General features: G+C 43.6%; 1 protein-coding gene across 2 annotated transcripts in view; it reads right to left on the minus strand.

Annotated features, from left to right (window-relative positions):
* Nucleotides 1–7,086: 7,086 nt before the first annotated feature.
* MYNN (myoneurin) overlaps nt 7,087–24,665 on the minus strand; it is a 31,123-nt gene continuing 13,544 nt past the window's right edge. Inside the window, exons 4-8 of one of the 2 annotated variants that reach the window (XM_075340645.1) lie at nt 23,678–23,837; nt 20,360–20,538; nt 13,406–13,489; nt 13,169–13,255; nt 7,087–10,607 (exon numbers count right to left, since the gene is read on the minus strand). In XM_075340645.1, the coding sequence (XP_075196760.1) occupies nt 10,345–10,607; nt 13,169–13,255; nt 13,406–13,489; nt 20,360–20,538; nt 23,678–23,837 (773 nt within the window). In that variant the 3' untranslated portion in view covers nt 7,087–10,344. Of the gene's footprint in view, nt 10,608–13,168; nt 13,256–13,405; nt 13,490–15,440; nt 15,769–20,359; nt 20,539–23,677; nt 23,838–24,665 lie in introns of those variants that run through there. The other variant, XM_075340646.1, reaches the window with a different exon arrangement.

Raw genomic sequence — 24,665 nt, forward strand, 5'->3', positions numbered from 1 at the left:
AAAGAACCTCATGTTCTATTTAATTTTTTGCCTAACGGCTTTAGATCATTGTATTTTTGGGATGTCAGGTAATAGGTCCATGGCATATGCAATGTATGTAAATTAAGTCAAAAGCCTGGTACATGCACATTACACCCAATGCTCTCCTACGTCTCCTTCTCCCATATACTCGTATTCCGGAGAGGACAACCTAATGGGCATATACCATTACCCATGGAAGAAAGAATCACATATACAAATATGACTTTGTAAGTTTGATACTATTGGCCAACATGGTACAAAGATATATTTCACCTGTACGTTTGATACCTACATTTATGGTAATTATGCACATTAGGTAAGAACACACAGGCGGTACATTAGGATTTAGAAAATGCACTTTTATTTAAAACAATAAAAATGCAGCTATCACAAAGCAGGTGTACAAGTGAACTTAATAACCACATCTAAAACATTTCCAAAGTTCTCTTAGTGCAAGGTATTCCTTATAGTGTTAGAACTATTTAGAATTTATTGCACATAATTCACCAAAAAGGTACTGTGAAATCACAAGAAGACAATGCACACAAAACGTACTGTTACATAATGCCGCCCTAATTATAACTCCAAAACTAACATTAAGGCACGTAGAATGTTCTCAGGAAACTGTGGGGAGACAGACGTGTGCCGACGTCAGTCATTTACTTGAAGTTTGTTGTATATAAAATGGGTAAATCCTATGTGATGCACTTAAAGGGGACCTGATATGATAGCTTATGCTGGTATAAAAGCCATTATGTTACAGAAGTGACTGGAAAATTATGAGTCTTGTTGTCAAAAGTTACCGTATATCTGCTCTAATAATTCAATGGAGATTCAGATGTCATGTTACAGATAGAAGTGCTTCTCAATAAATTAGAATATCATCAAAAATTATTTCAGTAATCCAATACAAGAAGGAAAACACATATATTATATAGAGTCATTACAGATTGATCTATTTCAAGTGTTTATTTCTGTTAATGTTGATCATTATGGCTTACAGCCAATGAAAACCCAAAAGTCATTATCTCATAAAATATTCTAATTTGCTAAGACCACCAGAAAAATTTTTTGTGTCATCCATAGGGGGCCATATCTAACACTGGGGGAGGTGTGCCATCCAATTTTTAAATCAGAAATGTTGGCCTACTGAAAAGTCTGTACAGGAAATGCACTCAATACTTCGTCAGGGCTCCTTTTGTATGAATTACTGCATCAATGTGGAGTGGCATGGAGGCTATCAGCCTGTGGCAGTGCTGAGGTGTTATGGAATCCTCTTGACAATACCCCATAGATTCTCTATGAGGTTTAGGTCAGGTGAGTTTGCTGGCTATTCAAGCACAGTGATTGTGGTTATTAAACCAGGTATCGGTACTTTTGGCAGTGTGGACAGGTGCCAAGTCCAGCTGGAACATGAAATTTCCATCTCCAAAAAGCTTGTCGGCAGAGGGAAGCATGAAGTGCTCTAAAATTTCCTGGTAGACGTTTGCGCTGACTTTGGTCTTAATAAAACACAGTGGACCTACTCCAGCAGATGACATGGCTCTCCAAACCATCACTGATTGTGGAAACTTCACACTAGACGTCAAGCAGCTCTCCACTCTTCCTCAAGACTCTGGGACCTTGATTTCCAAATGAAATGCAGAATTTACTTTCATCTGAAAACAGCACCTTGGACCCCTGAGCAACAGTCCATTTCTTTTTCTCCTTGGCCCAGGTAAGACGCTTCTGGCGTTATCTATTGGTCATGAGTGACTTGACACAAGGAATGCGACAGTTATAGCCCACGTCCTGAATACGTTTGTGTGTGGTGGCTCTTGAAGCACTGACTCCAGCAGCAGTCCACTCCTTGTGAATCTCCCCCAAATTTTGGAATGGCCTCTTCTAACAATGCTAATAAGGCTGCGTTTATCCCAGTTACTTGTGCACTTTATACTACCACACTTTTCCCTTCCACTCAACTTTCCATTAATATGCTTGGATACAGCACTCCGTGAACAGCCAGCTTCTTTAAAATGACCTTTTGTGGCTTACCCTGCCTGTGGAGTGTGTCAATGACTGCCTTCTGGACATCTGTCAAGTCAGCAGTCTTCCCCATGATTGTGTAGCCTACTGAAACAGACTAAGGAACCATTTTAAATGCTTAGGAAGCCTTTGCAGGTGTTTTGTGGTAATTATTCTAATTTTCTGAGATAATGACTTTTGGGTTTTCATTGGCTGTAAGCCATAATCATCAACATTAACAGAAATAAACACTTGAAATAGATCACTCTGTTTGCAATTACTCTATATACCGTATTTTTCGCTTTATAAGACGCACTTTTGTTCCCCCAAATTTTGGGGGAAAGTAGGGGGTGCGTCTTATAATCCGAATACAAGGGTATATATATATATATATATATATATATATATATATATATATATATATATATATATATATATATATATATTATATACACACACTACAGGGCCCAGGGAAGGTGGGAGCAGCTCTGGAGCGGTGCTGGACGCTGGTGAAAGCTGCAGGAGGCAGCGGGAGATATCCTGCACCCGCTCATATAATATGCACTGCCACTGTCCATCACCGTGGTGCTGAAACCGCACCGCGGTGATGGGCTGGGGGAGCGGCGCATATTATATCTGCCTGCGCCCCCCTTTGATGGCACATGCCCCCTGTGTTAGATATGGCCTACATGCTGCTGCCCATAGTAAAATAAAAACTCTTTACTTACTGCCTCCAGCGCTGATCTCCCGGTCTCTCTGCTGCCGCTGTGATCAGGCATGCAGAGATGATATCACTTTGCTGTGCCGATCACATGACCGGCACCGAGAACCAGGAAGTGCAACGCTGAAGAAGGTAAGGAAAGTGTTTTATTTACTATGGGCAGCAGCATGGGGGCCATATCTAACACAGGGGGAGGTGTGCCATCCATAGGGGGCCATATCTAACACTGGGGGAGGTGTGCCATCCATAAGGGGCCATATCAAACACAGGGGGAGGTGTGCCATCCATAGGGGGCCATATCAAACACAGGGGGATGTGTGCCATCCATAGGGGGCCATATCAAACACAGGGGGAGGTGTGCCATCCATAGGGGGCCATATCAAACACAGGGGGACGTGTGCCATAAATAGGGGACGTGTTCCATCAATAGGAGACATGTGCCATAAATAGGGGACGTGTTCCATCAATAGGGCCCATGTGCCAGCAATAGAGGACGTGTGCCATCAATGGGGGACATGTGGCATCACTGGGGGACGTGTGCCAGCACAAGGGGGCTATATTCAATATAAAGGGGCCATATCCAGATTAAGGGGGCTAATTTTAGGATGGGGGGGCTATGAGGGACATATACCCTATATAATTTGTTAGACGGACACTGGCATTATAAGACTGACCCCATTTAACATTAAAAAAAATTCTCTTTTCCTTTACCAAATTTGGGGGCTGCGTCTTATAATCAGGTGCGTCTTATAAAGCGAAAAATACGGTAATATGAGTTTCCCATTTTGTACTGAATTATTGAAATAAATTACCTTTTTGATGATATTCTAATTTATTGAGAAGCACCTGTAGCATCATATAGTAAATATACAGCTATGTATACCATCTACTTACAGTGCTGCAAGTCTCTCACATGGCAGAAGAGCAAGGCTGCAACGACTGTAAATCCTACTAAGCTATTGGCACTTTATCAATAGAATTGTCTGGCCAGATAGCAAAACAGCCTAAAACAAAAGGAAAACGTATCTAACATTATTCACAATTGGCTTCAAACGTAAACTAAAGGGAAGCTATAATCAGAAATGGATCTATAGAGTACATCAGATTTTTGTGCTTTAGGTTTCCTTTTTTCATGAAAAAAAAAATTAGTACTCATATTTTTTTTCCAGCAGTAACAATAGGCGGTCACAGCTGACCCTACTCCATCTTCCTTCACAGTGACCTTTGCACCTGCTCATTAGATGCCACAAATGTTAGGGTCGTGGTCTCTCCATTATGGCTATGTACATGGATTCATCTCCTGCTTATATCCAAGGCAGCACGATTAACCCCTTCATCCCTCCTGTTACTATTTGAATCTACTGGGTACGCGGCAGCCAACATGGTTTGACACTATGTTCTAATGGTAGTTGTGACCCTCATAACTCCCGAAGGTAAGTTTTTCCAAATCTCCTTCTTTCCGTTTCACTAAGATAATACACCATTTCTGCCATTTTGTCTCTTCCAGATTTTATTCTACTGATAGGTATCACTAAATGAGTTGACTACTATGTAATGCAGACAGCTTCCGTTGGTGAGAACAGCTGATCACTGGTTTCTTTTTTTTTTTAAAAAATAAAAAAAATGGTACACACTTTGTGTAATAGCCCTTTAAACCACTTTCTGCAACTCTTTGTCCTGGATCTTCTTTGGGAATCATCAGAGCAGATAGAATCTGATCCATTTGCTCACAATTATCTTAAAAGGGTTTTCAAAATCTAAAATTAATGTGCAAATGATTTATATGCAGTAAGATTAGTAACTTACTAATGTGTTGGCTGAACCAAGATGCCTCAGTACACCAGTCTCGTATGTCGTCACGTGGCCATGATACTTGTGATCATATCTCCTATCCCTACCTTAATAGTATTATACATCATACATCACATGCCGTCTATTTGCATTGTTATCTGTATATTACCCCTTTCCCCCTCTCTCTGGTGGGATTGCGTTTCACATGCTGGGCAACAGAACATGCAGTGAGTAAAAGAATAGCAAAGCAAATGGAGTGATTACAGCACTAATTTACAAATTAAAGTAGCAATATATTCAGGACTGTAAATGTCTTTAAAGGGTACCTGTCAGGTCCCATATGCGTTCTAACCTACAAGCAGGGTAATGTGTGGCCTAGAAGCCCCTTCCTGCCCATCTCTGTGTTGGAGAGAGGGGAGCCAGCACGATCTGAAAATGGCATGCATCATATAAAAAGTGCAAATTCACAGATTTATTCCAACTGTACTGTAATATAAATGAGATTTTTAGCAAATAATTGATCAATTCTTTGAGCCACCCCTGCCAACGTCACGGCAAATCTCAATAGGGGGGTCCTACTCTATATTCTGTATTTCATGTGCCATGCGGCCTCCTAGATAAAGTTAAAAGCAGAACCATAATGGAGCACACATACCTGTAACCTGTATATATAACCGCTTCTATGTTGCAAAAGAGGCAATTGTGGATAGAGGCCAGCCCAGGTCCCAGCATGTGGAGCAAGCTCTACACATACCAGGACTATATCAGAACTGACCCTCCCAGTGCCAGAGAGCAACCATTGATAAAGGCGGACCAGATCCAAGTATGGTGCTTAATTAGCAATGCCTGTGGAAAGGGTGAGGCAACTGAATGTGTACAGCTACCAACAGGAGGAATATATTGCAAACCAAGATCAGGCGTGCATAGCATGGTGGTGACCAGCCACCAGACATTTGTAGCATAACTACAACCAAACAGAGAGAGAGGGGAGCCAGCACGATCTGAAAATGGCATGCATCCTATAAAAGGTGCAAATTCACAGATTTATTCCAACTGTACTGTAATATAAATGAGATTTTTAGCAAATAATTGATCAATTCTTTGAGCCACCCCTGCCAACGTCACGGCAGGTTGCTGTTTGGCACTGGGAGGATCAGTTCTGATATAGTCCTGGTATGTGTAGAGCTTGCTCCACATGCTGGGACCTGGGCTGGTCTCTATCCACAATTGCCTTTTTTGCAACATGGAAGCGGCTATATACAGGTTACAGGTATGTGTGCTCCATTATGGTTCTGCTTTTAACTTTATCTAGGAGGCCGCATGGCACATGAAATACAGAATATAGAGTAGGACCCCCCTATTGAGATTTGCCGTGACGTTGGCAGGGGTGGCTCAAAAAATGGATCAATTATTTGCTAAAAATCTCATTTTTTTTTATTATAGTACAGTTGGAATAAATCTGTGAATTTTCACTTTTTATATGATGCATGCCAATTTCAGATCGTGCTGGCTCCCTTTTTTTCTCTGTTATGACCGTAGTTATGCTACAATTTCTGGTGACTGACCATCACCATACCATGCACGCCTGATTTTGGTTTGCAATGTATTCCTCCTGTTGGTAGCTGTTCAGATTCAGTTACCTCACCCCTTTCCACAGGCAATGCTAATTAAGCACCATTCTTGGATCTGGTCCGCCTTTATCAATGGTTGCTGTTTGGCACTGGGAGGATCAGTTCTGATATAGTCCTGGTATGTGTAGAGCTTGCTCCACATGCTGGGACCTGGGCTGGTCTCTATCCACAATTGCCTTTTTTGCAACATGGAAGCGGCTATATACAGGTTACAGGTATGTGTGCTCCATTATGGTTCTGCTTTTAACTTTATCTAGGAGGCCGCATGGCACATGAAATACAGAATATAGAGTAGGACCCCCCTATTGAGATTTGCCGTGACGTTGGCAGGGGTGGCTCAAAAAATTGATCAATTATTTGCTAAAAATCTCATTTTTTTTTATTATAGTACAGTTGGAATAAATCTGTGAATTTTCACTTTTTATATGATGCATGCCAATTTCAGATCGTGCTGGCTCCCTTTTTTTCCCCATCTCTGTGTTGTAATATTGTGTAATATGAATTTATAAAAAAAAAAAGTTTTATAATTTACGTGTTCCCTATGTAAATGAGGTTTAGTCCCCAGGGAGTTGCTTCGCCCCGTAGGCGTTTGCATGCTTTCTGTGGTATCACGCCGCTGTGGGCATGATACCATGGATTTACATGAGCGACGTCAGCTCCTGGAGATCCCGCGCGTGCGCACTTCTCATTCGCGCAGCCTTCTTATCGGGTGTTTACTTGACGACTTTAGACGCGTTCTGCGCGTGGTCGGAACCACAGGAGTCTTCTGATCATGCGCAGTGCGCTTGTGAAACCGACAAGCGTGCACCCGGATAAGAAGGTTGCACGAATGGCAAGTGCGTATGCGCGGGATCTCCAGAAGCTGACATCGCTCATGTAAATCCATGGTATCATGCTCACAGCGGCGTGATACCAGGGAAAGCATGCAAACACCCACGGGGCGAAGCGACACCCTGGGGACTAGACCCTCTGCATATTTACATAGGGAACACGTAAGTTATAAAACAAAAAATATAGACACATTTAGCTCACCAACTTGATGCAGTCACCATAGGTTCCAAGCCAGGCGCACAGATGATTGAGGTCACCAGTAATATAGAAAATGTGCAAAGGATTTCAGCGCAGTCTTGTAATTTCCATAAAATCTTTGTCTTCATTGTTATAAATTCTTAAAATTTCAATCTAAGGATTTTATGGAAATTACAAAACTGCGCCGGAATCCTTTGCACATTTTCTAAGTTATAAAACGTTTTTTTATACATTCATATTACACAATATTACAACACAGGGATGGGTACGAATGGGTTTCCAGGCCACACATCACCCTGCTTCTAGGTTAGAACGCCTAAGGGACTTAACAGGTTCTCTTTAAAAGGTGTAGTGAAACTAGAGTCATTCACATTGCTGATCCCACCTAAAGCAGTTATGAACAGCATTATATAGGGGGCTGCACAGTACGGTAATAGCAAGGTATTGGAATTAAAAATAACTATTTCTGATTTATGATCACTATCTTATGAGCAATCAGGCATGTGTGCGTACTTTTAGCATACCTTTTTACAGACACAAAAAAACGACCAATGGGGCAAGAATGACTTAAAAGTTACTGGCCAAAATACCGCTTTAAAGAAACAGTCAACATAGAAAAATAAAATTTATGTTAAAATTAATAATACAAAAAAAGAGACTTAAAAGTGCCCTCAGTGTTTTCTATTATAAGCTTCTAAAACAGATAAAATATTGAATAATGACCCCTAAAAGAAGGTTTGCCATGTCTGGTCTGCTGCTGCATAAAAAGTAATGTGAGGCGGAGGACTTCTGCTGCAGCCTGTTACCATACCACCAAAAACAGGTCTAATCTCAGCTTCGTGAGTAGTGGAGGCAATAAGTGTTCTCCAGGGAGACAGGCATACATTCTTTATATATTTGCACAGGTTTGATTATCTGAGATTATGTATTCAAATAAGGTATAATATTAAAGGGGAACTGATGGGATTTATTGAGTATTCTTTAAACTTTAGCGCTTCTTTAATTGCTGATGGTATTTTGCATGCTCCCTACAGCTTTAGGGCAGCAGAAAGTGAAGTTGCAACATTTTTCACTAACAATAGGTTTTTTCTTTACTGGCACAATCTCATGATGGAGGGAAGCTACGTATAGTCACTTAGTAGAATCCACAATATTAAATACATTCACTGACCACGTGGATCATATACAATAAAACTATTCTATATTAATTATTATTAAAATTGCCTTGTCCACCAACAACGTATAGGTCAGCACACTTAAGGCTGAGGACACACGGGGATTACTGCGTGTCCTCGCATGACACTCGACTCTCGCTCGCAGCACAGCAGGAGCCGAGTGTCATGCAAGGGTCATGCGACTGTGGTCCGATCATGCGATCAGACCACATTTACGAAGGGGAGGGCCGACGCTGCGAAGGAGAGGGAGGGATTTATCTCCCTATTTCCTCCGTTGCCGACTGCTGCGAGCATTGCACTGCACTGGCATTACACCGTTGTAATGCAAAGTTTCTGTTGCCCCATAGACTTGAATGGGTGTGAGAGAAACAGGATCGCATTACACTTGCAGCATGCTGCGACTGTTTTCTCGGTCTGATTAGAGCTGAGAAAATAATCGCACATGGGAGCTGCCCCGTAGAGCAATACTGGGCCGAGTGGAATGTGAGGTTTTTATCGCATTTCATTCGCTCCGATTTTCTCGTCATGTGTCCCAGGCCTAACAGTCTTTCTGAACAAAAGGAAATGAATTATTGCACTTATTAATAAGTATTAAACCCATCAGGTCCTGGCAATGCTGATATCCCTGCAGTAAAGTGCTCAAGCATGCACGTACCGCGATCTCCGACACCATTTTATTGAAGACACTGCGGTGAAGACCATGAGAGGCATTGGCACGTGGACAGATTTTTTTTTTTATTACATCTGCGCACGCTCCTCTACCGGTCATAGTCTTCCCCGCAGTGTCTTCAATAAAATGGCGCCAGAGATCGCGGTACGTGCATGCGCGAACTCCGGTGCCATTTTAATGAAGACAGGATTACTGTGGCAATGCGCATTTGCCGCCAACAACAGCAATGGCGGTGCGGCACAATATCCAAAGAAAGAAAATTGGGGGGGGGGGGTGATATTCAAATAAAGAATAGGGGCAAGCCAGAAGGATGCCGTAGTCGGAATAAACGCCAACGAACAGACCCACAAAGGCCCACCCCTGTTGCACACATCAAAGTGCAGTGTATTTCTACAACTTTGATTAAAGATATCTCATCAACCAAGCATTGGATCTTTCTAAAACAGGTATGCCTGCAATCAGCATCTTAGTATCTGTATGGCACTGCCTTTACGTCATATAGCAAAATCTTGTTGGTTGGATCTCTTTAAGTGGCTTGACCTACCTATATGTTGTTGGTGGACAAGGCAATTTTAATAACAAGTAATAAAGAATGGCTTTATTGTATATGATCCACTAGGGCAGCTAGGTAATCTGTAAACCTGCCACTGTCACCACCATGATTGCACTGTGCAAACTTCCTCAAATACCCAGAGCAGAGGTTTAGATTGAGGGATCATTTATGCTGGCTTATAATAGAAAATGGGTATTACTAATAACTATTACTTCCTAATTATGGGCCTGTCTACATAGGCCGGCAATGACCCGATGAGCAAGGAAAAAGCTTGCCTAAATATTTTTCTCGGCAGCACATTATTCTGTGTAACCAGGATACGTGCTGCTGAGTACATTATATTTTATGTGCACTGAACTATTGTATTAAACTGAATCATGGTCGGCCTGTCTAAACAAGACGTTAAGCAACCACCATTGGGCTTGAATGTAGCTGATCAGCAGTTTAACCATCGCCTGCCTAAACTTCGCTTTAGATGTAAATGCTCATCAAACAAAATACAGTTCTGTAAACAATCTAACACATCACAACATATAATCTTTCGTTAAGAAATAAGCCTGGCAAACAACAATGTGCTGGTGAAAACGTCAATAATAAAATGTATGATGGTATAATAAACATCTACATCACATAAAATAAAATCTCTGTCTAAAGCAAAAAAAAGTGTGGGTCTAAAACTCCAGCTTACGCTCACTATGCAAAAATTCTGTTTGGAGTCTGATAGAAAAAGTATTTTAGACAATTTTTTATCAGTACATTTGCTGTAAAAATATAAACTGTGGCTCTGAATAGCTGTTCACCGATGTTCTCAGCAAAGCATCGGAAGAGAGACACTGATTATCTGTGACCGGAAGCAACATCTGATGGTCTTCTGGGCCAATGTGGAGAGTGAGAGGTAGGTATAACTCAGATGGCTTCAAATCCAGACAGTCTGGAGCAGGACTATGGTTTGCTGGGCTTTCTTCATTAACGCTTCCGTCCGTAGGTTCTGCTTCGTCTTCCTCTACATTTCCTGCAGTGCATTCAATGATAAAAAACACAATTTTCAAATAATGTTCTAAGGAAATCGAAATTTATAAAAGCAGCCCTCCTGTATAGACCCTTATCTATCAGCCAGAAAGAGTACAAAGAGCATCTCTTGTCCTGGAGGATCAGTCATGTCTGTAAGGCTAGTTTCACACTACGTCTTTTTAACATCCGCTGAAAACGTTTTTTTAGCGGAAGTACGGATCCTGCTTTTACAGCAAATAACGTATGCAAACGCATATGTTATTTTGCAGGATCCTGCACTGGATGTTTAGGGGCGGGCATTGGAGTCATGTGATCGGGAGTGAGGGGAGCTAGACTGGGAGGAGGCTTCTGACAGCTGCAGACGCTGGTAACCAAGGTAAACATCGGCCTTGGATACCCGATATTTATCTTGGTTACGAGTGTCTGCAGCTGCTAGGAGCAGGGCTGCCTGCACGCGTAACCAACGTAAACATCGGGTAACTAAGAGAAGTGGTTACGCGATATTTACCTTGGTTACGAGTGTCCGCAGCTCTCAGGTGGGAGAGAGAGGAAGGGGGAAAGACAGAGATAGAGAGAGAGAGGGTGAGGGAGGGAGTAGAGAGATAGACAGATCACGCGAGACTGGTTCTGGGCATGCTCAGTACTTTCTGGGCATGCTCAGTACAAAAGCAGGATCCTGTCTATCAGCACGCCAGCGTTCACCTGCGTTTGCGTGCGTTATAGTCAGGATCCAGCAATTTGCAGTATTTGGACGGAGCTCAAAAACGCTACAAGTAGCGTTTTTGAAACATGTTAAAAAACTGCAAGTCACTGGATCCTCACTATAACGCAGGCAAACGCAGGTGAACGGATGTTAACGCGAGTCCATTGCAAATGCATTGAAATGAAAACGCATTTGCACTGGATCCGCTTGTCCGCTAAAATAACGTTAAGGACGGATGTTAAAAAGACGTAGTGTGAAACCAGCCTAAGCCTATTCATTTGGCCCCATATAATCACTGGTGGAATTGAAGGGAGATCAAACACAGGCCGTTAATTCCCGAATAGATAACACTATGTGATCATTTCATGACTAAAGGGGTATTCCCATCTTCACGATCCTATACAAATATGTGGTAGGTGTAATAATAATAATATTAGCAGATACCTTCAATTAGAATTGTAGTATAGCTCTTCTGATTCACTATGTGACTTACCTCATGTGCAGGGCATTGCAGGACCAGAGGTATCCATGGTTATGGCCACTAAAGGGGGTGTTACACGCAGCGATATCGCTGGTGAAAGCACCCGCCCCCGTCGTTTGTGCGCCACGGGCAAATCGCTGCCCGTGGCGCACAAAATCGTTTGGAGCCGTTACACGTACTTACCTTCCTAGCGACGCCGCTGTTGCCGGCAAACCGCCTCCTTTCTAAGGAGGCGGTTCGTGCGGCGTCACAGCGGCGTCACTAAGCGGCCGCCCAATAGAAGCGGAGGAGCGGAGATGAGCGGGACGTAACATCCTGCCCACCTCCTTCCTTCTGCATTGCCGGCGGCCGCAGGTAAGCTGCAGTTTGTCGTTCCCGGGGTGTCACACGTAGCGATGTGTGCTGCCTCGGGAACGACGAACAACCTGCGGCCTGCAACAATCAACGATTTTTTAGAAAGGAACGACGTGTCAACGATGGACGATAAGGTGAGTATTTTCCATCGTTAACGGTCGTTCCTTGCTGTCACACGCAACGACGTCGCTAACGATGCCGGATGTGCGCCACGGAATCCGTGACCCCGGCGATATATCGTTAGATCCGTCGTTGCATGTAACGGGGCCTTAAGTGTCACTATATGCATAGTCATCACCATGGATACCTAGGGTCCTGCAATGCCCTACACATAAGGTAAGCGACATAGTGAATCACAAGAACTATACTACATTTCTAATTGGATGTATTTACTAATATTCTTATTACACTTATTACATATTGGGATAGGATCTTGGAGATGGAAATGACCCTTTAGGCCATGTGCCCACGGGAGCTCGTACCTGCGGATATATTCGCAGGTACGGCCGCATGTTTCCCGCAACATGCGGAGTTTCACGCGATTTACCTGCAGACGTCCCGGCCTCTATCTCCATAGCGGAGGGCCGGGATCTCCGCAAGTAAATCCGCATGAATAATTGACATGCAGTTAGGTGCGGCTGAGGGATCTCCGCAGGAGATTCCGCATCCGCACTTTCCGCAGCGTGGACACAGACACTCCCCATGTCCCAGAGGGTAACATGGGGAGTGCCTGTACATGCTAGAACCTGCGGATTTATCTGGAAAATCCAGAAAAATCCGCAGGTTTTCCGCGGCAAACCCCGCAGCAAAAAGCTCCCGTGGTCACATGGCCTTAAATAGGTTTTTATCAAGATTGAAGGTTACTCCTTATCTATTAGATGGGATAGAGAATACCTTACTGATCACTGGGGTCTAACCATCAGGACCTCCACCTGTCTGGAGAACAGGGCTGCTCAAAAGACACTTGAAAATTTCCATGGATTATAGATTTACATTTTTATAAAAGTATAGTGGCAGGACTTACCACTGTGCATTTTCAATGAGTGTTTCTTCAAATTCTTCACATCAGTATATGAGCTTCCACACACGTCACAGACAAAAGGCCTTTCTCCTATATTTTGGACAGTATGGTTAATGCATGCCCTAGGCTTTAGTCATTAGGCAAACACTTCTTGATCGCATTCATTTTGGCCTTTGTATGGATTGCACTGATCAATTCTGCAATCACAAGACTTGTAAACTATTTTCCACTGTCACCTACCTGTATGAGACCGAAAGTGTTTGTTAAGTTCTCCAGAAGAAATGTAACTCTTGCCACAAACTCCACAGATATAAGGCTTCTCCCCTACAATTAACAGACATTAAAGATAACTAAGTAAAGGTGAGTGGAGAACAATCCAAGATAGGCATGTGATGTTACGGAATAGAGTTTTATCTCTCAGGATGCATTCACATGCGGGGGTCAGACTGCACCTTTACACCCCAGAAGCCCTGTGCAGCAGCGATCTTTCCATGGTTTCCCTGCGCATTCTCTTAAATTTGCAGGGAACTCACTGATTCTCATCCTACATAAGCATTCCAATAGACCGCATAGTAATGATTATGCAGGAAAACCTTTAAAAAAACCCCAAAAAACTATTTACCGTATTTTTTGGCTTATAAGACACACGTTTCCAGCCAAAAATTTGAGAGGAAAATGAGGGGTGCGTCTTATATTGCGAATGTAGCTTACCCGAAGGTGAAGAATAGATGCTGTGCTGGCTGCAGTGGGTGCTGTACTGGCTGCGGTGGGGGCTGTGTGGAACAGGGCAGTATGGCAGGTGAGATGGTCTGTCATCCGTGCAGGGTTCAAATAATGGCGCCTGGAGTCGCCGCATGCGCAGATGGAGCTCTTGGCTCAAGATCTCATCTGCGCATTCGCCGCCTCCGGCCTATTGATCTCCCAGCAATAAACTTAAAGAAAATGGCATCCGGAAGTGGCGTGTGTACAGATGAGATCTCGCGTTGTCATTGAGCCGAGAGCTCAATCTGCACATGCGCCGACTTTGAGTGCTATTTCTTTGAAGCCCGCACCACCGACAAAGCATCTGTGACACCCGCCGCACCACACCCTGCTTCACATAGCCAGCACTGTGCCCGCAGCCAGCACAGCCCCCACCGCAGCCAGCACAGCCCCCACCGCAACCAGCACAGCTCCACCGCAGCGCCTGCAGCATCGACCTACTTCAGCACCGCCCCTGCCTCCTGTGACCCCGCCCCACCACTGCTGCCGCCCTCCCCTCCGGTAAGACACCACCGGAGTATAAGACGGACTCCATTTTTTTATTACCTTTTTTATCTCTAAATTTATAATCCGGTGCGCCTTATAAATCGAAAAATACGGTAAATCACACTCAGACCACGATAATTCAGCCAAAAGTTTTCTTCACCTATATATAAACTTCAAATCTACATGCAAATTTTTTTTCTTAATGGCAACCAAACTTAAACTCATAATTTCAGTATATTCAACACATAAGATGACTTAAGTATAAATATTGACAGTCCTTTACAGCTGATAGATGACATTTTTATTTAATGGAGTGCGACCAGGAGCTATCAGATGCCCTTTTAGCATATTTGAATTAACAATATCAGTCAATTAAGTTTTCCATAGAAGTTGATGAAGACATGATGCACTTTTTGAATGTTAAAATGAAGATGAATAAACTTACTTTTTGGATTCCACTTTATATCCTGAACATATGGAGAGAAACTATTTATTAAGGAGAGATAGTTTTCTGTTCTCCAAACCTTTGTCTCTATACAAAAAAAACCCCAAACAATTTTTGCAGGCAGGTCACATTTGTAACAGTGATGAGTATCATAGAAATAAGGTCAGGATGATTAAAAAATATGAACAAAGAAGAAATAAAAAAAAAAGAGGAGATTGTCCGAGTAATGGAGGAAGTAGCTAAAATATGAATGTGAGTGTCATTGGGACACTGTGGTCACCTGGCAGCTCTAATCATGGCTACCATGAATAGGCTCGGCGCAGCTACTCCGTTTTTCAGATCCCAGGGGTTGACAAAGCATTAAAGGGGTATTCCCATCTCCAAGATCCTATCCCAATATGTGGAAGGTGTAATAATAATAATATTAGTCAATACCTTCAATTAGAAATGTAGTATAGTTCTCCTGATATAGCCATGTCTGCTACCTTAAGTGCAGGGCATTGCAGCTTAGATATCCATGGTTATGTAGAAAGGTGTATAGAGATATGCGTGTTGGTGTTGACTATGAGCAAAAGGCACACCTGTAACGATGGCATCTGACCACTAGATGTCAGCATCACTCACTGTTGTTCTAAATTTTATTAAGTGTTAACAAAACAATACTTGAATCATTTTGTGAGTACTGTGATGTAAATAATAGCCGAACTGTGCAGTGAAAATGCGATTTTGCTGCTTGATTTATAAAATACTTTTATTGCACCATTGCTCTGTCAGTCAAGTTGAGGATGAATAAAGTTTTGTGGTGAACAGAAGTCAGTTGGTTGCCATGGAGATGAAGCTGAGACGAGCTGTGTTTTTTGTGTGTTCCTGTGACTGGTGACGTCTGGGACAATAATCCTCATTTTCCTTTCTGTGGAGAGAGTGAAAAAGAAAGAAAACCAACAACGGAAGGTAATTGAAAAGAGACGGACGATTTGTGAAGTGTGACACGGTGCCCGTGGAAGGATAAAGCACTCTATACCCAAAACAAGGATGAGGTACCTCATGTTTTTCGTTCTATATTAAATTCTCCTTGATCGGTCCAATGGGTTTAGCTAGGGTTAGCCAGGTGCTTAGACCAACCTAAATAACTGATCTCTATGGGACGGTGTCAGTGAGGTGAACTGTATTCATCTTCCCAACGACTGTTGATACCGCGGTGTGGAGTTCAGGAAGGCCACAGTCCGTGGTGAAGTCCACAAGGCACCCTCCTGCTTGCATTGGATTTTCCCGCAGAGTATCTTAATCAAATGAGATTGTTAATAATTGTATTTCATGTAAATGGGAATTGAATATGGTCACTTATTTTATGTTATTCTTGTAGGTAAACGTGGGCTGAATTCTGCTTAGCTGTACAGCTGAGTCTGGTCATATTGGGATCCCGGGGAGTTTACTAATCAGGAATAGTGTTATGATTGTGAACCAGCAGAAAAGACACATATTACGGCTTCCCTTTTGGAAGTAACCCGGAGTAAAATCCAGACCTATTTAGGGGAGGGGGGTGGTATTATTGGCCCCAGGGAAGACATCCCTCTTCAAACACCAAGAATATGTGGCTGTTCTCCTGGTAAGAAAACTAGAAACATAATTCCCTTGTATGAGTTGTTTGATATTCAATGCTTATGCTATTAGTTCCTTTTCCTTCCCCATACAAACAGGGGCAAGTTTGGTAATAAATCTTTATTGATTTATCATAGTTTCCGGAAAACTCATCTGTCCTGTCAGTGGCATCACTGTATCATAGCGGAACCTCTTACAGTTATACTCACTATATGAGTGGACATAACCATGGATACCTACGCTGTAATGCCCTGCACATGATGGAAGAGGCAAGGCTACAAAAGGAGAACTATACTACATTTGAGGTGTTTACTATTATTATTATTATTACTACTACTACTACTACACCTACTACATATTGGGATAGGATCTTGGAGATGGGAATATTGCTTTAACCTTCGTAGAGAGACCAGGAGTTATACATGGACCTCCAAGTCAGCTGCTGTATTGTGCAAGCTAGCCAGAATAGGTAGCCAGATCACAGCCAGGAGGTCGCAGTAGGTACAAAATCATCAGGCAGGTAAATGTCAGTAAACAAATCAAAGTCAAGATCAGAAATATTGACTAAGGGGTGCTTCACACATAGCGAGATCGCTACCGAAATCGCTGCTACGGCACGGTTTTGGTGACGCAACAGTGACCTCATTAGCGATCTCGCTGTGTGTGACACTGAGCAGCGATCTGCCCCCTGCTGCGAGATCGCTGCTCGTTACACACAGCCCTGGTTCGTTTTCTTCAAAGGCGATCTCCCGCTGTGACACACAGATAGCTGTGTGTGACAGCGAGAGAGCGACGAAATGAAGCGAGCAGAGAGCAGGAGCCGGCATCTGGCAGCTGCGGTAAGCTGTAACCAGGGTAAACATCGGGTAACCAAGGTGGTTACCCGATATTTACCTTAGTTACCAGCCTCCGCAGCTCTCACGCTGCCTGTTCTGCCGGCTCCGGCTCTCTGCACATGTAGCTGCTGTACACATCGGGTTAATTAACCCGATGTGTACTGTAGCTAGGAGAGCAAGGAGCCAGCGCTAAGCAGTGTGCGCGGCTCCCTGCTCTCTGCACATGTAGCGATGTTATGATCGCTGCTGCGTCGCTGTGTTTGACAGCTAAGCAGCGATCATAACAGCGACTTACCAGGTCGCTGTTACGTCACAGAAAATGGTGACGTAACAGCGACGTCGTTGTCGCTGTCGCTATGTGTGAAGCACCCCTAAGACACAGGATAAGTAAATTGCACACAACACCAGAGCTAGTTAGGTTATAACTGCAGTGGGAACTGATTCTCAGGGGCTAAAATAGTGAGCAGCCCAACCCAAGGCTGACAGCAAGAAGAAAGGCAACCCAACAAGGATTCAATCCCAAAGCTTCTGGACTGGCCAGAGCCACAAAGCCCAGGAGTAAACCAGGTCTAGTGAATAGTCTCCCTTGGTCGGTCGACTATTGCTTGGAGCAGGAACAGAGGGGAAAAGCACCGGCACGGATGTCACCGTAAGCAGATGAAAGTAAGAAGAAAGAAAAAAAAGATGACCAGCGAGAACTATCCATATCCTCGTCTGTCAGAATACAAAGGCCATATTAAATATTGGTATTTGCTCAAAAGAGAAGCCAAATCTAGAAGCATTTACAACAATCACTTACATTTAGGAAAACTATTGCTATGAAAAATATCAAAAACAGATTTTTTTTTTTTAATTATTCCAAGACGAGGAACTTTTCATTGGATGACTTTTTCCAATCCCTCAAACAAGAACTGAAAGACATTTGGCTGGCTACAAAAAGCATTTACAAGCAGTGATACTTGCCAAAGGGGTTGCTACTAGGTGCTAGCAATGCAGGGACCCCAAATGTATGCATCAGTCAGTTTTCCTTTTTTGTTAATTTAGAAATGTAAAAGATGATTTTTTTTTTATTTGCCTTAAATACAAAGCAAATGCGTCATCTTTAACTTTATGCCTTTTAGAGATCATTTTATCTTCAACTTGCTTAAAGGGAGCCTGTCAGGTGCAATTTGCATCCAGAACCACAGGCAGTTCTGGGTGAAAATTGCTAATCCCTGCCTAACTGTCCCTGTATACACTAGCATAGATAAAGAGATCTATAGAAAAAGTATTTTTAAAGATCCCATATGATATGCTAATGAGGCCAGTGACTTGTCGCAAGGGCGTTAGTTACCTTGGCTAGTCAGCCCCCCATAGTATGTAAGCACGCCCCTGTGGGCATGCTAACATGGTAATGAATGTGTAGCGTCAGAGGCATGGTCTATCTCACTGCTCTCTGCTGCCACCACGCCCGATGCTGGATTTCGGCTCAGTGCGCATGATCAGAGGTCCCAGACTTCCAGTCATGCGTACTATGAAGCTGGGTGTACATGTCCTGGCTTCAAACTAGTTTAGTGCACGTGACCGGAAGTCCAGAGATGTTCTGATCGTGCGCACTGAGACGAAAACCAGCAGTGGCAACAGAGGTGAGCAACCATGCCTCTGATGCTGCGCATTCATTAGCCTGTTACCACACCCACAGGTACGTACTAACATGCTAAGGGGGCCGACTAGCCAAGGGAACTAATGCCCTTGCGACTAATCCCTGGACTCATTAGCATATTAGAAAGGATCTTTAGAAATACGTTTTCTAAAGATCTCTTTATCTATGCTACTAGATACAGGGACAGTTAGGCAGTGATTAGAACTATGCACCCAGAACTGCTCGTGGGTCTGGGTGCATATTGCACCTGACAGGTTCCTTTTAACTGTTCACAATAACAGTAATTTTAACAAGGGGTGCCCAAAAGTTTGCATGCCTATGTGAGCCTCAGTGATCATGCTCCTGGCATGATCACAGAAGCTTTCTGTACCTGGAGGTTGTTATAATGACCTCGGAACTCCAGGGCAATGATCGGGCCTTCATGGTGATGTCCCGGGGGCACCAATTGGAGGGGAGAAAGAGCGCACTCCTTATCCTAGACTTCTAAATGCTGCAATTGCCCCATTTAGGGGAGTTAAACAGCCAGGGACGGTGCAGGAAAAGTGAAGTCCCGGCAGTGATTGCACAGGCACAAATCCTGTGCCTGCACGATCACTAGGATGTACCCTGTTCATCCTTAGTCAGGAGCGCACTGGCTATCAGGACGTACATTGTCAGCAAGGGGTTGAAGAAGGAGGTACAATCCCAAAACGTCCAGGTATGCAGTTCTTAATGCAATCACTGTGCGGCATCTCAAGTGATATAAAGAACTGTAAATAATTGACTGATATTGCTCATTCAAATATCCTACATAGGCATTAAATCAGTCATGGTCACACATGAAATGAAAATGTCCTCTGTGGGTTGTAGAGGTCTGTGACTATTTGGGCTAAGGGCATCGTATGTGGTAAATATGCTGAAATTATTAGTTTATGTTTTCTTGCCATCATGACAAAAGAATTGTACGTGGCGTTGAAGTTTATATAAAGGCGAATAATCCTTTTGGCTGAAACATTGTGGTCGGCGTGTGATTTATCTTGGATATTCTGTTGGAATTGGAGAGATCCCAGTGGACCACATGGCATTACTGTTAGTTACTCATATTGCTGCCAAAGATCTTTCTAGTAAAAAAGAACTGCAGAAATATCGCAGTTGCATGGGCTGCGGTGGTTTAAAACCACAAGTGGACGTAGCCTAAAGGAAGCTTTGCACTACCGAGGTGCAACACCCCAAAACACCAAGTCTGCAAATTGAAATTCTGGTTTGGCTTTTACCCCAAGTCATATGGCAAAACTCGTTAAAGTGAATGATAATGACTTTTAGGATTGCTACTTCCAATGGGTGGCACTAAAGTTCAAGTTTTCTCTGAAGGGACTATTTGCATACACTTTGCTGAAGGACACAAAAATAGGATTTTACATACTATCAAATAATAATTCAGTTACCTGTGTGCTTCCTTGCATGAGTAATTAGAGAACTTGAGACAGCAAATGCTTTTCCACAGGTGTCACAGACATAAGGTTTCTCTCCTGTGTGTCGCCGGACATGGTAGGTCAGGGTGCTCGCCTGCGCAAATCGCTGACCACACCGGTCACAGACATATGGCTTTTCTCCACTGTGTTTTCTAACATGGGGAAAACAAAATCTTATTATAAAAGGAAAAATGTCACACAGCTCTACTAAACACATCAACAAGAGAACTGCAAGTGGCATAATCTTGGTCTGATCATGCAGTACAGACCAAAAGTTTGGACACACCTTCTCATCTCTAGAACAACTGTTAAGAGGAGACTTTGTGCAGCAGGCCTTCATGGTAAAATAGCTGCTAGGAAACCACTGCTAAGGACAGGCAACAAGCAGAAGAGACTTGTTTGGGCTAAAGAACACAAGGAATGGACATTAGACCAGTGGAAATCTGTGCTTTGGTCTGATGAGTCCAAATTTGAGATCTTTGGATCCAACCATCGTGTCTTTGTAGAAAAGGTGAACGGATGGACTCTACATGGCTGGTTCACCCCGTGAAGCATGGAGGAGGAGGTGTGATGGTGTGGGGGTGCTTTGCTGGTGACACTGTTGGGGATTTATTCAAAATTGAAGGCATACTGAACCAGCATGCCTACCACAGTATCTTGCAGTGGCATGCTCCGGTTTGCGTTTAGTTGGACCATCATTTATTTTTCAACAGGACAATGACCCCAAACACACCTCCAGGCTGTGTAACTGCTATTTGACTAAGAAGGAGAGTGATGGGGTGCTATGCCAGATGACCTGGTCTCCACAGTCACCAGACCTAAACCCAATCGAGATGGTTTAGGGTGAGCTGGACCGCAGAGTGAAGGCAAAAGGGCCAACAAGTGCTAAGCATCTCTGGGAACTCCTTCAAGACTGTTGGAAAACCATTTCCGGTGACTACTTCTTGAAGCTCATCAAGAGAATGCCAAGAGTGTGCAAAGTAGTAATGAAAGCAAAAGGTGGCTACTTTGAAGAACCTAGAATATAAGACATATTTTCAGTTGTTTCACACTTTAAGTATTTAATTCCACATGTTTCAATTCATAGTTTTGATGCCTTCAATGTGAATCTACAATTTTCAGAGTCCTGAAAATAAAGAAAACTCTTTGAATGAGGTGTGTCCAAACATTTGGTCTGTACTGTATATGACAGCATTATTACAAAACTGCATCCATTTCCCAACATTTTTGAGTATCTTATGATACTGACTAATTGTGGTTAAACTTTATAGGTACTCTCACACTAATGTAAAGCTAGAGTATAACTCGGTAGAGTGCTATCGGACAGCACTCGCTCCAATATTATACTATGGGGCAGTGCCGCCTAGCGGTTTTTAATCTCATGCCGACTCAGCCTGAGATAAAAACTCATGTTGACTCCTGCCTAACCTCCGTACCTGTTTCCCTGACCCTCGGTTCAGCTACTGCAGTACAAGAAACTGTGCTGGAGGGGTAATTTGTGTTTATAGGTAGCCCAGCTCATAAAAATTTAGTAGGCAGTTATTCATGCCCCTCCAGAATAAGCCCGGTCCGTGGCGCAGTGGGTCCACACCCATTAGCATAACACAGTTTGCTCAGGCCACGGACCCCTGACTCTAATCCTCCACCACTCTTAGAGTTGTTTCGGTGACCAGCGAACGAGAACAGCAGGATCTATTCTTGACCTTCCTGCAGTCGGTGAACGTCCGTCTGAACACTGTGGCACCAGCTGTTTCTCCTTCGCCAGCCCATGCTGCATCCTCAGCCTGCACCCGGAACTGATGCATGTCTCTCCGCCCCAACACAATTTGAAAGTGACCCTAAACTATGCCGAGGGTTCATCAACCAGTGCACACTAGGAGGAGAGGCTCTCACCTGGATCAACCCTTGTGGGAGAGAGGAGACCCTATCAATTTAGACATTCAGGTCTTCCTGGGGGCCTTCCACAAGGTCATCGACAAGCCAGGTTGGGTCTCCTCTGCAGCATCCTTACTTCTCAAGTTGTGTCAAGGTAGTCAGACTGTAGGTCAATATGTGGTGCAATTCCGTCTAATGATGCTCTGGGAACCACTGTCTGGGAAGGTCTGTCCAGGAGGATCAATGATGAGCTGGCTGGCTATGATATCCCCACTACCCTTCATGATCTCATCTCCGTAGCTACCTGGATGATCTCATGTTCCAGGATTGAGTAAAAAAAATGGCATGTGAGAGATGACCACTGCACCTAGCTCCATCCTTCCAGAGCCCTCTTATCACCCAGACTCCAACGCCGTAGCCGCTCCAAAACTGATGCAGGTTGATTACGTTAAGCTAACCGAGCAGCGGCAAGTATATCATTGTTCGAAAGAACTGTGCTTCTACTCTAGCAGCGCAAAACATGTCACTCGTTCTTGTCTCATCAGGTGGGGAAACTCCCAAGTCTAGGGACTGTTGGAGATGCTGCCCACAGCCCAGTCACTCACGGAAGCCTGGGGCCGGCCGCGGCGATGTCAGGTCAGTTGGAAGTTGACGTGACATCACCGGTCATCAGAAGTCACTGAGCCCGGGAGGTCATGAGAAGGGGATGAGTGGACAGCAATAGCGCCGCTCACAGACACTATTGGCAACACAAGGTATTTGAGAGAAACCTTGTTTCTCAACAGTATATTAATGTGGCTTGGAAAAATAAGTAGTGAACCACCGCTTAATGGAAAAATGTTGCATAACATAACTGATACAAATGGAAACAGAGGCTTATTAGGGGGTCCTTCAGGGTACCCTTATAAATCTGTTTTTTTGGTGTGGACAAAAAAGTACAGCATGCAGGACTTCTTCTATCTGCTCTAAAAACAGACATAATGGACCCCAAACAGACACCGTAATAACTAGCAGGCCCCTTCTGCTTTTATATGCATCAAGTATGACACGGATCTGTATTAGTCATCAATTCTGTTCCTAATAATGCTACAAGCAAAGGGAAAGTTCAATTTGAAGTGTTCTACAAATGGAAGTGTGAACTTAGCCTTAAGATACAATTAATAAACATATATCCTCCTGTATCAGTATGTGCCTTGTATCGTTCATGAATATTGTCTTTGACTTTATTATTTCAAATGGAAAGTGTCATGTAATAATAAGTTTACTTCAGACTTTTTATTTCAGCCCAAACCCCTTTAAACATTATAGAGGATGGAGAATCCTGAAAAAGTGGGACAAATCCTACCACTGTGGATAGATGGACATTATATATATATATATATCATCCTGTAGAACAACATTACTATTCTTACTGACCTGACATGAATCTTTAGGTTGCTGGAGGTGGCAAACTGTAGATTGCACGCATCACATTTATATGGTTTCTCTTCTCCGTGATGCATTCGGCTGTGAAAGACCAGTTGGCATTTTTGCGCAAACCCTTTATCACAAAGCTTGCACTGATATGGCTTTTCTCCTGAAACCAGAGCACAAATAGAAGTGACTGAAGTGTGGACCGTGTTTACGATATGAATGGATCAGCAGTTGTACGGGTTGCTGAATACACGGTGTCGGGTTTGGTTTATGCTGTATTTGTACACAACGCTTTTTTGGCATTTTGTGGCTTCTGATTGCAAGGACCACAAAGTAATTTATCCAAAAAGCAGTCCTAGGAACACCATCTACAATTCTATTTTATAAACTATTAGGGCATATTGAGACAATGATGCTCATGTTTGCAGATGTAAAAGAACATAGGCATTAAAAGCTGATGGCTTCCAAGTGCAATTTGTTTTAAACAGAGCCTCATAAATTGCATGATCAGGTCTAAGGGGTACTTTGCACACTATGACATCGCAAGCCGATGCTGCGATGTCGAGCGCGATAGTCCCGGCCCCCGTCGCAGGTGCGATATCATGTGATAGCTGCAGTAGCGAACATTATCGCTACGGCAGCTTCACATGCACTTACCTGCCCTGCAACGTCTCTCTGGCCGGCGACCCGCCTCCTTCCTAAGGGGGCGGGTTGTGCGGCGTCACAGCGACGTCACACGGCAGGCGGCCAATAGAAGCAGGGGGGTGCAGATGAGCGTGACGTAAACATCCCGCCCACCTCCTTCCTTCCTCATTGCAGCCGGGACGCAGGTAAGGAGATGTTCCTCGCTCCTGCGGCTTCACACACAGCGATGTGTGCTGCCACAGGAACGAGGAACAACATCGTAACATCGGTCATTCCGAAATTATGGAAATGACCGACGCCACACCGATCATACGATTGACGCTTTTGCGCTCGTTAATCGTAGTAA

Source organism: Anomaloglossus baeobatrachus, chromosome 3 (assembly GCF_048569485.1).
Source record: "Anomaloglossus baeobatrachus isolate aAnoBae1 chromosome 3, aAnoBae1.hap1, whole genome shotgun sequence".
Lineage (NCBI taxonomy): Eukaryota > Metazoa > Chordata > Amphibia > Anura > Aromobatidae > Anomaloglossus > Anomaloglossus baeobatrachus.